At 30.1% G+C, this 15,347-nt stretch overlaps 1 protein-coding gene across 1 annotated transcript in view; it reads left to right on the top strand.

The window, feature by feature from the left end:
* The window catches only part of LOC145320100 (uncharacterized), an 84,400-nt gene that overhangs the window by 58,676 nt on the left and 10,377 nt on the right, over window positions 1-15,347 (top strand). The window contains exons 12-15 of the mRNA XM_080162540.1: window positions 904-960; window positions 1,616-1,771; window positions 5,035-5,079; window positions 8,155-8,193. Coding sequence (XP_080018666.1) covers window positions 904-960; window positions 1,616-1,771; window positions 5,035-5,079; window positions 8,155-8,193 — 297 coding nt within the window. The remainder of the gene's footprint in view (window positions 1-903; window positions 961-1,615; window positions 1,772-5,034; window positions 5,080-8,154; window positions 8,194-15,347) is intronic.

The raw sequence follows: 15,347 nt of genomic DNA on the forward strand, positions 1-15,347 counted from the left end.
CACCCTTATTTTTGGGGATTTTTAGGGGTTTATAGGGCAATAATAGTTCTTGAAGTAAGCAATTAACCTACGAAAATGGCTCGTTAGTCCGACATGTCCGATTTAAGTAAGCCACTTTTGTTGTAAAGTGCGGACTTTCCCGATGTGAGCACGTCCTACTTAAATCTGACAAAAATGCTTATATAAGCACAAAAAAAGGTAAATTGCTGAGACAGAGATTACTAGGGTTATAGTCAAATGCTATTATGAGGTTAAAGAATTCTTAATTATAACAAAATGATTTTAGATTAAATGGTCCATAATTAAGAACAGCTTGACTTCATAAAAGCATTTGACCACACCCAAAACCCAACGTTACAGAATAACGCGAAAAAGATGACCCTTTTATCAGTTTTTAAAGGAAAGTATAGGTATTATAAATAAATTATCTTTAATTTTACAAAAACATAAATTCAAAGAAATAAGCATTGCAATAGTACTGATGATTTTATTAAATATTAATTTCAAAGAAATTTCAGTTTTTGTACTTTTTTTTGGTAAATTACATGTAATGATAGTGCTCTTTTTTAATAGCAAATTTATATTTCCAGTAAATTATACTTTTTAATTAACTTTTGTTTTGTAATACATAGTACCAAGAGGATGATTTCCTGAAAATTACATCTTATTTTTCTAAGAAGGTAATTTCTTTTCACGTATTTTCAGTAAAATTGTATGTTAGCGATTATTCAAATGCACTTAAGTCAAATTGTTTTATTAATGACATTTCATATATATATATACATTAGTCAAAATTTTGAACAGTTTGACTTGATAAGCGCATTTGACTAAAGGGTAACATATAACTTTACGGAAAAACGCGAAAAAAATGTCATTTATTGGACAATAGAATATTTGTTTCAGGGAAGAAAAACAATTTCGGAGGCGAGGATCAGCCTTCACACCTCCTGATTCACCTAGGTGGGCAGATACAGTATCTTTATCTTATTATATAAAGTAGTAAGGCCGCTTTGTATGTAGTCTAAGATATCTACATAAGTCCTCTATTTATGAGAATCTTCACATTAGTCCCAGGATGGTTTTAAGCTATTTTATTATCTTAGGAGGGTTGCAGGGTATTTCTACAACTTCGTTTATAGAATCCCTAGATGCAAGCGGCGCAGCCGCTCGGACTATATAAATCAGTTAGGTACCTTTCTTTGTCCATTAAGATCTAGCTAACCTCTGAACTGAATAGGTTGGGCTTATTTAAGGCTACTCCCAGGGGCTGTAATTCAGCCAATTAATTCCATTTGAAATTGTTGAAAATTAAACATTTTGTTGACTATACGTCAAGACTTTTTATGTAGCTGAAGGGAAGTGTGTAGGAAGGGTAGAAATAAGGGAAGAGGGTTGTGGGGAAATTTGCACTCAGAATTGTTTGTCTGAATCACTATCCTTAGTCCCTGGCCTGGCTATTTTTCTTACCCTAGATGCTAGAGACATTTTCCTTAGTTAACGCATATAATAATAGAATTCATTTAAAATGTGTACAACTAAAGTTACTATTGACTTGAGAACTAAAAGAAAAAGATCAAAATAGTTTTTAATTTATAATTTTTATTTTTATTTTTAGATACTCAACGAGTCCAGTAAGATCTCGGGAAGGTGATGGTCCCAAATACACTGGAAGAAAGTTACCCAGCCCCGGAGGGCTACCACCCAAACGGGGTAGCGTGTCTGCTCAGTCTCTGTACAGGAGTCAGTATGCTGGGAAAGGAGCGCCGGGCAGGTAGGTTACCAGTCTTTTCCAGGGATCTAAGGGATAGGACAATGACCGATAAATTGATGTACAACCTCAATGTTGATGCACATAATACCCCTTCTGTAGATTACAAATATTGGTTGAAACGTTTGGACACTCACTTAATAAACCAAACAATCAAAATTCATTTAAAGTCCCCAAAGTTGTTGAGGAAACTAATCTTTTTTTCATTAAAAAATGGACATTATGTGTATGTACCTTTTTCATACCCTGAAATTTAATAAAATTTAATAATGTACATACTTGAAAATCCCCATGTCCAATAAACTATTTTCAAACCTTTTGATATTTATATTGAAAACTTCGCAAATCTTCCAGATATTTACTTTTACTATTTCTAAAAAATTACCCCATGCCATAAATATAAAAAAAATGGGATCATGGAAAGAAACGAAGTAGAGGGTTTCATCGTTTTCTCACAGTAGCTTTTGATAGGCAATTTTAGGTTAACCTAATTTAAAATAAAATTTCCTCCCACAGGAGGGGGGGTATCTAAACTAACTAAAAAGGATAATTCCAAGTCCCAAGTTAAGGCTGGCTGTCATGTTACCCTGACTGAAATTAATTCTCGTGTATTCATGTATAATAAATATTTTATTAAATATACATGCATATATTTATACAGGGCGCCCACACATAAACTGCCCTTCAATTTAAGTGTATAAAGACAGATTTTCGACTGAACATATTTATATGTTATACTTCGAATACGAATTTGGAGGAAGAGGACATATGACTATGAATTTAAATGCTAACCAATGTTTTAAAAACACGTCCTCTAATTCGTTACCTTAGTAAATTTAGTTGTTTGTGTCTAAATTTAAGGACATCCTTTATACTGCCTTGGAACCGAATTTTCTTTTAAAATAAAAAAACCCAGATTCTGTGAAAATGTTAAGATCACTTTCAATTCAATCACCCTTACTATCTTCCTCTCTTTGTAAAAATACTGTACACTTTTTTTGGCATTTTAGATGACAAATATTATATAATCATACTGTGTGTACAGTACAACACTTCACTATAAAACCTTATATTCAGGCTAAAAAAAGGATTAAAACATTCATAAAGGCGAAGCTTATCAAATCTTTACAATTATTAAATATCAACGAATTTAATATTCAACATTATCTTAAAATCTGAACGAAAATTGTTTAACAATCGCATAGGATAACTTTATCATAAATTGAAATGTCAAAGGGACATAATGCCTTGCTGGTAATTATTATAGAGTTGTCACGCATGCTAAATTGTATCCAACTGTTACAGGAATCATCATACCAATTTTGGAATTTTATATAACTAACGATAAGAGCTATTGATTTATTATTATTTTTTACAGTAAAAGTTTATAATGAAACTAAGGATGTTTATCTAATAAAACAAAAATTAACGAATAAAAAAGTATACATATATATTATAACTTATTTTTTTTATCTAAATGCTTTATTTATTTTTAACTAAATACTTTAAAAATCTTCTTGCTTCTATGTCAGAAACACAGCATTCATAGTATGAGTATGGGCTATGTTATTACTCAAAACATCCAAGGGGGCTTGGGTAAAATGATGTTTACCCCATACCCCCCCCCCAAAAAAAAAAAAAAAACTTAGAAACCTCTCATTTTCCCCTCAAAATTAAAAATAATACTATCCCCAAAACCTTTAAAACAACTCATTTTACCCCCCTCATCAAAAGCTTGTTCGTCCTTGGCCTAAAACTCACTACCAATCTTACAATAAAGAGTTGGTTGTCTGCAAAAATTGGTATGTTAGTAGCCAAAAATGATGCTGTTAAAAATAAAATTGAGCAGTTTTATAAAGCATGGCCATGAATGTATCACTCATATATTATTCAGAACCCTAAGTCACGGAATCCCAACACACAAGCAAAACCAAAACCACAGATAGGGCTACATTTATAATAATCTTTTTATATTTGTTTGAAAATATAAAACCATGTGCAAAAGTTGATAATCTGTATATAAACTAAACAGGATGTTTGTGCTGCCTTCTGTCTGTCTGTCTTTAGCTATATAAGTTAAACTATTCTCTCCAAAAAAATAGATTTTTCCTATTTCTTTATAATCAAAAGTAGAGGTTTTTAACCCTTCCACCCCCACACTTCTCCCTTAAGTGCTCCTAGAGGTCTAACGGGGTATAGCTGCTAGAAAGATGATAACATAAGAAAAATTTTAGGAGAAAACAAAACAATGTAATAACAGATTTAAAAAACACTAACAATTAAGTATTGTATAGACAAAGTTAACATGGGACAGACAGACAGACAGACAGTCAGATTTAAGTACCTATAATCCCTATTTATAGAGTAGCTTTCTACCTTTAAGAAAGGAATTTTAATAATTTTATGCTTTAATTAGCTGAATCTCAATCACCTTCCTTGAACACAAGCAACACAAGACAACTTTTTAATGTACTTCCTTACACATTTAATTAACACTTTTTCATAGAAATGAGGAGTATTTTTTAGCAAAGTATTACACTTAGAGTATATAAACATAAACATAAAACATAAACATATTTATTTGGGCATAAAAATTAAACATAGTCATAAAATCAAAAAAAAACATAAAAACACAATTCAAATTACTATAACAATAAACAATAAACAACCTAAATCCTAATCAGTTCTGCCCGGGTAACCATGAATAGATCACTAAGGATCTGTCTACTTTGCCCAAAATATATTAAACAAAGGTATCCTGGATCCCTGGTCCCTGGTCCTTTAGGGATAGCTCTGAGTGCAATTAAAAAGATTTCTAAAAAGTCCGTATTTCATTCTAAACATTCTGAATTGTTGAACTCTTTTCTATTACTTGGCTTGTCCTTGCTGAATGACTGACTTGTATTTTTAATGCATATGTTTTTACAAATTAATATTTAAAATTTTGAAAATATAAACGTCATTGTTTTTTTTTGTTTAAAAAAAGGTTTTCTACTAAAACTAACAAAAATTGAAAATTTTAAAAGTTGAATTGTGTATTATTTTTAATTATAACCTTTCACATAAGAGTGTTTTTTTAAATTAAACACTTTGTTAATGTCAAACTGACCTTAATTAAATCTTTCTTTTATCATTATCATTATTTTAGGTATCAACCATGAAAATTCCGTTATGTAAAGAGTTATAAAAACAAATTTATTCTATTCTTTGGTGTGTATGTTACTATGATTCTCCAGTATAATGATTTAATAATGATTAATTTTAAGGTTTGATGGATCGCCAGCACCTCTGAGACGCGCTGCATCTACCAGGTAATAAAACTGTTCAATTATAATAAGAAGCAGTCTTTTTTTCGTTTGGATGCCTCATAGAGTGGCCTTTAGTCAATCCAGAGGGTATCGGCTACGCTGACGTAGTCATTTGTTTTTTGAAAAACAAATAAAGCTACTATTTACTAAACGCCGCTATATTGGCGGCTAGAGGTTAATTTAAAATTTGGTTTTAAAACAAAAAGTAAAAAAATATTTTTGGTTTAGATTTTTAGATAAATTTCTTTTGGTAAGATGGAGGTACTATCCTTCGAAATAGTTTTGACTATAAGAAGCTTAATAGTAAAAAAAGCCTTTTTGTCTAGCAGCAATTGAGATCTTTTGTCATAGACAGACATACAGACAAACATCCTATGTCTTTTTATTTTATTTTTGTACCTAAGTTTCATGGAAATTTGTATGGAGAATAATAGAATCAGCTGAAAAGTAAAATGTATTCAAAAATGCATTATTTGATTGTTTGCAAGGACAATAATGTCAATTTTAAGTGTAGCAATATTATACTTTATAGTAAAAACAAATATGTAAAACTTTGTTTGTATTTATTTTAGATATAACATATTCATTACAATTACAATTTGAAGTGATCTATGTTTTTTTTGTCAATATATTAATCTACCAACGAAATATAACATACGTCACGGACTATCTGTCGGATATACCTCAGTTATAGAGCAGCAACTTTATCAATAAAAAGTAACTTTGTTGACAAAATATGGCAAATATTGAATGTTGGTTTATTTACTTTACACTTAAAGTTCTTTAAGGTGCTATTTGGTGTTTGTTCTTACAGATAGTCAAATTTTTATAAAAGTGTACTCATGAATTTAAAGTGCCTATGATCCATTCCCCCCCCCCCCCAAAAAAAAAAAAAAAAATTGGGGTAGTTATCTACCCCCTCACCATTCATCTTAAGATATTTTTCATTAGGATTAAAGTATTTACCCCTTGATTAGACCCTACCAGTGGCTTGCACAGTGATTCACCAATGGGATATAAATCATTAAGAGGGTGAACCAGGAGAAAGAAGTTTAATCTAAAATATCATTTTTGTCTTAAGTCAGTTCATTACCAATCCTATTTGTGTAATGGAAGAATTTTGCTGTAAAAGAAACATGTTTACCTTATTGTGTGCGCACTATATTTGTTGAGAAATGGGTTAGTCAGGGAGGGAGTGGACATTGGTACTGGCACTCAAACAAGTTCTCTCATTCATTGGCTTGATTAATTGGTAAAAACTATCATTGTGTCACTTTTACACTAATGATTTTAATATACAGAAGTAATAGTATTTTGTTTATCAACATTGGGGGTGTATTGTCTTATCCCTTTAGAACCCTGGTTTTTATAGTGCATCGTTGAAAAGAGGGAAATGTATTCAATTTAACTCATACAGCTACACTCAAAATTCAAATTTTAGAAAATGTAAAAAAATCTTTAGATTTACCTTTTTAGTTAAGACTAGGGTGTTACACCCCGTTAGAATATAGCCTAAAACAAGTCGACATAATCTCTAAAATAACTAAAATACAAATGATCAAAGTGTTTGCGTGTACCTATATTTACAACACTATAAGTGCTTTTGAAATAACTTTAATTCAAATTTTAAAACATTTTATATTATTCGTACTTTTGACCAACGGCTAGCGAAAAAATATATTAAACAGAAAAACAATGTAACAGCAATTTTAGCTAAATTACTTTTACTTTGTGACGGATCGGCTTACAGACAGACGAACACATCTTTGTTATAGAGAAGTTGCCCTACTCAAAATTAAGGTGGAGCTATTTCTTTTGAGAGATTAACAAACCTTTCCTAACATTTTTGCTAAAATTTGTTGACACCAAGCTAGGGGAATAATTCATTGCAATAATCTCTGCTTCAAATTTGCCAAAAACAAAACAAAATTGCATGCAAAATATTTCTGAAAATATTACACAAAACAACAAATTTCCTCCCTAAAATATGCAACAAAAAACTTTTTGATTAAAATATATATGGGAGGAAATGAATCACCCCTCTACCACATCTTTAGGCGAAACTTCTTGAATCTAGTATTGTACAGTAAAAACAGATTTTCTTAGATAAATGTTTCGTCTTGTGTTTTATTATATAAAATATTTGTTAGTATCTTACAATTTGCTAAATATTAAATGATGGTATCAAACTACATTGTAGAAACTCTGTTTTTAAATTTAAAGATTAAGCATTAACAGTTCCAGCCTTTCTCAATAATTTTAGTAGCTCAGAGTTTTATAAACAGAATAAAATATAAGCAAATTGAAGTTTTAAGTAGGGCTCGGCAACCTTTGCTATAGATTAATCGTTGCTAAGCTATTGGACTATTTTTTACTAGCGGCTTTGCCCATAGCCTCTAGGAGCTTTGCCCCCAGAGATAATTAAAAAAAAAGTACTACTGGTGCTGCTCATAGTCTAATGTGTTCCCAAGAAAATTATTTTTTATTATTTTTTTTTTTGGGGGGGGGGAGGTGTCCTACCCCCCAAAAAATTAGCTTCAAACCACCACAGGACCAATAGGTATATACCCTAAAGAGTAGAATCCAGTCGGTTCAGTGGTTACCGAGATCTTAAGGGACAGACGGACGGACAGACAGACATCGTTCTACTTTGTATTATAGATATATTTCATCTATTTTTTTGTCTTTTTAGTATAGAAAGCTATTCTAAAATTGGAAATGTTCGTCTGTCTAGATTATTTTTGGAGAAACGTGAGTCTATCAATTTGTATTTAATATAGAAGGTAGAATTTTTTTGTGAATATTCCTTTTACAAGTATGTATTTGATGGTTTATCGTTTATTTGGTTAGTATGTCATCCTAATAAAAACATATGTAATATGTATATATGGTTCGGTTCCATGATTTCCTAATTGTTTACCAATCAATTTCTTTCTTTCATTTTTTTCTGTTTTTATGAGCACTGACATATGCTCCATAACTCACTTTGTCCGTTTGTCTATCCATAATTTTGTCGTACTTGTCGTATATTATGTGGGTTGTTATGATCCTTGTTAAATAAAACTAATACTTGTTTAGGAGCACAAGAGGACCGAAACTTAGTAGACGACAAAACAGGTAAATTATAAATTGATATTTTGATTTTTAAATTTCGAAATAATAACACTCTACAAGTTATTATAACAGTATTCTAGATTAGCCAGTTTTCTTCAATAGAATATAAAATAGTGTACATCCTCAATTATGATTTTATCCCTACTGTAGATGAATTAGTTTGGTATTTCTAGTTTGTACCACCTAATCAAGATCCAATGTTACGTAGTTTTTAACCCAACGATTGAAACAACATGTTTAAAAACTTTTGTTACGAGTATAGTTTTCAGTCCAATGTCCTCTCCCTCTTTATTTTTCACATGTTATACATAAGTATTACTAATTATTTTTAGTAGCGAAGCTACTCTATAATTCACAATGTCCTTCCGTCCGCCCGTCTGTCCGTCCGTCCGTCTGTCCGTCCGTCCGTCTGTCCGTCCGTCCGTCCGTAATTAATGATTTGGGGGAAACGTGATTTTCTCGGCTCATATAAAAGATAGAGAGCTGAAATTTTTTGACAACATTCCCTTTATTAAGGAGCACAATTAACTCTTAAACATCAATAGCGGTCGGACTGCTTTTTAGCAGGTTTTAGGCTATTTTTATATTTTCCAAATTTTACCCATATCTTTAGTGTTTATGGTCCGATTTTAAAAATTTTTTCAGTTAAAGATATCAAAAATAAATTTCCCGTCATTTTAAGAAAACAATGTTGACGGTCAGACTGGCTTTTTGCAGGTTTTTGGCTATTTTTATATTTTTCACATTTTCCCCCATATCTTTGGTGTTTTTGGCCCGATTTTCAAAATTTTTGAGTTAAAGATATTAAAATTAAATTTCCTGTCGTTTGAAGAAAACAACAATGATGGTCAGACTGCCTTTTTGCAGGTTTTTGGCTATTTTTATATTTTTCAGATTTTCCCCCATATCTTTGGTGTTTATGGTCCAATTTTCAAAAAGTTTTCAGTTAAAGATATCAAAATTAAATTTCCTGTCGTTTGAAGAAAACAACAATGATGGTCAGACTGCCTTTTTGCAGGATTTTGGCTATTTTTATATTTTTCAGATTTTCCCCCATATCTTTGGTGTTTATGGTCCAATTTTCAAAAAGTTTTCAGTTAAAGATATCAAAATTAAATTTCCTGTCGTTTGAAGAAAACAACAATGATGGTTTGGTCAGACTGCCTTTTTGCAGGTTTTTGGCTATTTTTATATTTTTCAGATTTTCCCCCATATCTTTGGTGTTTATGGTCCAATTTTTAAAAAGTTTTCAGTTAAAGATATTAAAATCAAATTTCTGGCGTTTTAAGAAAAGAAACAGTGGCAGCCAAACTGCCTTTTAGCAGGTTTCTTGGCTATTTTTATATGTTTGACATATTTCCCCATATCTTTTTTAAATTCTAAAACTTTTTTGCATTAACAGTTTCAAAATATTTTTCCCATTGATATGTGTATCTAGTATGTAATTTACTTTAACCGTCTTCATCATACAAAATAAAACAAGGTTTCGTGTTTATTTTCTCCAATAAATCTACTCTTGACGTTAATAAATACACTTTAAATCTACTTATACGTATTCCTATCCACAATTTTTTGTGCTTCGCTACTTATGGATGTTGTCATCCTTGTTTTATCTAAAATGCAGCGCTTTTGCTGCACTTTCAATAGATATAATCGATAATATTTCAGCATAATAAAAAAAAACACTTTAATATTAAATGTAAATACTCATCTAAAGTAGAAATATTGACATGAGTGGTGTAAAACATTTTCCATACAAATACACTTGGCAAAAATGAATGTTTCATTCAACCATGATGTCATTTATATATTAGCGCAGAAAAGGCCTACGCCTCAATAATAAAAGATATATGATTTAGTTAAGCTATTTACTTGTTGCTTTCCCTTAAAGTGCCTTTGAGCACTGAATACCTTCCCCTATATTCAAGCATTTCATCCTAGTAGTAAGCATTCTATCAAATTTGGTTTTTTTAACTTAGTGTTCTAAGTTTTAACTCTTTTTTTAATTTAAATACAAAGCTAATGAACTAAATGTTCATTATGAGTTGTTATAAATAGTAAAAATAAATCACTTTACTTTTTGTTCATTTTTATTTTAGCATTAATAGTTATGAGTCAACAATGAAGGTCTTAATTATATATTTACTACGTTTTAGTAGTGAAGCTGCTCTATATCGGTCTGTCTGTAAGAAACTAAATGGGTAAACATGAATTTTTTAACTGCTGATTAAGATAGACGACTGATTTTTTTTATAAGAATTCCCTTCACTGTGATTCAGTTTATAATTTTTTTAGTCTTTCCTTCTATCGGTCATGCTACAAAAGCATATGATTCCTCTTTATGTATGTTTTCTAAAACCACCAAACTTCTGCTCTATATCTCACTTTGTCCCTTTGTCCAAAAATGTTTATGCTTCGGTACAATTATGGCAGTTGTCATCCTTGTTTACTAATTTCAATCAAAATCCATCAAGAGTATATTTAGGTTTTTCTTTTTTCTGTGTTTAATATTTATAAATAGTCCATAATATTTTACTATTTTTAGATTGGTCATGACTATATTTAGATCAAATAGTTATAAATAAATTTTCTATTTAGTGTTTATGATTTAAATTAGGTTGTTGAAATAGATTTTCTAATTTTGGTCTTATTAATATACGTCATAGTTTGTGTATCAATAGCAAGATTAACATTTTTTCAACATTAAAGTTTTAATTATTTATTCTTCAGACATTTTTTTTCAAAGAATAGCCTTATATCCTGTCGTATTACAGACATGTTATTTGTGAATAATAAAATGAAAAAATAAAAGATTAATTTGATTTTTTCATAACAGAAATAATCTATAATATGCAATACATTATGTTAAGTATGGCTCAGAACCGATTCTAATCTAGCATATTCTGGTATTTCATTTTATATATAATTAGCTGCTTTCTATGTGAAGGGATATGGAATGGGATTAAAATAGCATAAAACCATCTCAGGGCCTATATGAAGCTCCACTATGATATCGGTTCAGTTGTAAGCGAGATCCTTCGCTACAGTCAAAAGCTCACCACTTTATAAAACAGGATATTCTATATTATTAGTTTCATCAATTTACAATCTTCTGTTGCAGAACGAATATTATAACTTTAACTACTAAGTTGGTTTTAAAAAAATAAATGAAATTTAAAGCCAAAGGTTCAGTATAACAAAACAGGTATTAATTTCACAATTTTTATATCAATATTCGTGGAAAATTGTTTGCAATACTTGAATTTTTTAGTATGACTGAGAACCGGTTATAATTCAACTAGTATATTAATCAAAGCCATACTGGAAAATTATTTTTACAATTCTTATTCCCAATTATTTCAATTTTTTAGTCATAATTGTCAATGATTTTAATGATACTTTAACACTGCTAACCTAATTAAAGTTCTTAATTGCAAAAACTAAAACTAGTTTAATAAAATTAAAAACAAGGATAAAAAATCTGATTGAAAAGGCGGCAAAAAAATGATTAAAGGCATAAGAAAGCAAAAAAATTGAGTTGTAGAAAAAACAAATCATAGGTCGTGAAAACAACAGATTAACCAACCAAGTAACAGACTCATGAAGCAAAATTTTGACATTTAGAGTAGCATAGAATCTCAACCTTACTAATTGCACGTAGACAAAGAATAAAATTAGCTTGATAAAATAGATGAATTTTAAATTGAAGCATTAATTATAAATAAATAACTAAATTGGAAACCTTTAAAAGGAACTAACATTTACAAATTTGATTACCATATGATATATGTATTATAATTTTCATAACGCAAATTTATATTTTATAATTTTAGCCTTGAAATTTCAGGTTACTAATGCAGTTAAGAAAAAAATCAACTTATTAATTTTAATCATTGATTTAAGTCCGACTTTTAACTCACATTTTTGATACTTTCTTAATAGCTTGAACATGTTTCATGATTGTGATTTAAAAAGTAAGATAAAATTTGTTCCCATTACTGTAGGGAACAGCTTTCAAATTTTCACGATAAATTCAAAGTTAAATTAGAAAATTTAAATGTTTTAAATAATTTTAAGAATAAGTTTAATTAGTTAGATTATAAAATGATGTATGTACGTACAATTACATTGTACATGATAAAATTTACATTATACATTAAATAAATAAAGTTTGGGCAATGCTAGTTTAAACCAACCAATCAAGATTTAAGTACCAAAAGGTTTAAGCAAACGAATAAGAAAACGTTTTCATTAAACCTTGGGTACCACTAAGATTCTTATATATTGTTGACTTGTGATCGCTGTGCTAAATATGAACAAACTTATTCTTGTTAATATAATAATTAAACTGGCAAATATCAGCAGAACTCAATATATTATATTGACATTTAATTAATTTTATATAAATTTATTATCAACCAACTATGGCAAATTAATATTAATTGAATTGATTCTATCTGTAATATCTATCAGGGTTAATTGCTAGATAGCCTAATCTAAAAAATTGCTATTGACTTTAAGCATACCCCCCCCCTCCCCCTCTTTTTAACCTCGAAGTATATCAAAGGAGTAATATAATTTGGTTAAAGATACAAAATTTTACAACAACCCCCTCCCTCCTCCAATCATAAATTTATCCCACTATATTGAATACGTATATGCAGAAAGTGTTATGTTGGACGTCTAAAGAGGAAGAATGAGAGGACAGTAGACGTACTTTTATGAAGTCATACATGTCAATTTCCGCATATCCTATTGAATGCCTTGGATACTCTTTCTGAGATTAGTCCTTCCAATCTAACACTTACCTTACCATTTCAACCTACCTTCTGAATTCAGAGAGAGAGGGGACAATGGCTGTTTAATTCATTAATCCCCAAAGTTTTCTTATAGGTTGGCTTAACTACTTTGGGTACTTTTAGTGAAATCTGATTGGTTAATCATTAAGTTAAGTGCCCAAACGGTTCAACCATTAATTGTAATCAACAGAAGGGGTAATTTTATGTATCATGATTTATCGGTTATTATCTTATCCCTTTAGATCCCTGTCCTGAATTAGATGTTTAAACCTTACCTACAATCATGTGAAAATTGTACATTTAAAGGGATATTACAATATTTTGATACGCTTCGTGCAACCCTCTGATAATTTTCTGTGCACGCAGCTACATCTATACCTTTAGCTAAATTTAGTTGTAAAGTTTATGGTAAATATATCTTTATTTATATGAGACCAAATTTGAGATAGTTGTTGTAAATATTGAGAATTTATGTTTGGATAAACTTTCTAGTGGATGTATATTAGCTAAGATGTTGCAAACTTTATATTTAATTAAATTGGTTCTATGTTATTTGTATATTTACATATTATACAGGGTGTTACATTCAAGCTAAGCAATTGTTTATTTGATGAAAGGGAAACCATATCTTAACTAGTAATGTTTTTCTTTTTCACTAAATTAATCTTTTCTAAATTCTAAATTTGCAAACCTTTGATGGTTTTAGGCCATTTTTCTGTCCGCTTTGTACCCCTACGTTAATTTAGCCCAATTATTTTAGAGGCAAAGCCGTTGAATACAGTATAAAGATTGTGTGTGTGTTTAATAAGATGTAATAAACGGCTTTATCGCTGATCGATTTCTTAATGTGTTAACATCGTGTGGGGTTTAATTGAATTAAAGTAGGTTAACTTAAATAAGGGGATACTCAAATTTAAACTTCTACTATTTTAAAATATTAAAGAATAAAAATAAAATGGTCAGGCAGAAATTCTAAATGATATATAGTTTTGAACCCCGATTTTAACCATGTAAATTTATTTTAAAATTTGTGTATCTTTGACTTTAGAAAAACAATTAAGATTTATTAAATAGTTTGTTTTATAGTCTGGTTTAAAATTTTGAGTAAATTAAAAATTAACCAAAAGTAAGAAAGCTGTAATAAATTTGATTGTGTAATTAAGGAGTACCTTTGCTTAATAATAGGATGCCTGTCTGTGTTTTTGTCTGATGAAGAATATTTCTACTTTATAGTCAGGCTTATTATAGATCCAGAGAAGGTAAAGAGGGTTTTAACCTTTACTATTTTGGGGGAGGGTACGGTACTTTCAGTATCTCAAGAAAAATTACTTTTTGAAAAAATTTAACTTCAATAAAAAAAACTTGGTATAAAACTAAAGTTAAATGATGAGGGTCGACTTCCACCATATGCTCCTTGATGCCTCTAGAGGCGCAACCGCTAGTATATTTCAAGTAGTAAATTTGCAATATTTGGGTTTTGCAAATTTTGAAACAAAGGACAATTATTTTATTTGAATAGACGATTATGGAGAGATAGTTGAACCAGAGGAAAAGTAATGGATGCAGAATATACGTGGATGGTTTAACAGGAGAAAAATTGTCGTCAATTAAGGTTGTAATTCACCCTGCATTTATTGGTCGGACCCTTTATCCAGTAGGAGGAAAGGAGGATGGAGTAAAAGGGGTGGGGGAGATCGTAATTTTAGCCCCCTATTTACTTTGTTATAGAACATGATAATCTGGTGTAAGATCCAAGTACTAATACATCCATTGAAACAATTAAACATTATTGATTAAACAAAATTAAGTAACCAACATTCTAAATTGTTTTAAAACTAAATTTTATCTATTTTGAATTTAAGAAGAATCTCTTGAACCACTGAACAGATTTTGTTTACTTTACAATGTAGCTTCTCAAAGGCCCTTGGAAGGTTTTGGGATAGGGTACATCCCCCCTCCCCCCCCCCCCAAGAGAAATCGTTCCAAGAAGAAAATTAACCCTTCCCAATTTTTTCTACTTTTCAAAACTATCTGGAAGATGGGGGTGTCCTCCCTTTCTCTACCACTAGGGGCGTAGCCGTTAGTATTATTTATAAAAGAATACAATTTGATTTAAGTACCTATTGTAGATATTTTAGATAAAAATATACACGTATGTGTTATTTTAAAAGTCCATTATTAACTCAGGTGTATTAAAATTAGAAGGCAATGGACGATAAATGATGTACAATGTACATCCCCTATAATGAATCATGATACACACAAAATCAAACCTGTTAAAAATCAAAACTATGCGTTGAAAAGTTTGGTGAACCAACCAAGATTTAATAAATGAAGATACAATTTTTAAGACAAGGA

This window comes from Acartia tonsa, chromosome 5 (assembly GCF_053477335.1).
Source record: "Acartia tonsa isolate MP-2025a chromosome 5, ASM5347733v1, whole genome shotgun sequence".
Classification (NCBI taxonomy): Eukaryota; Metazoa; Arthropoda; class Copepoda; order Calanoida; family Acartiidae; genus Acartia; species Acartia tonsa.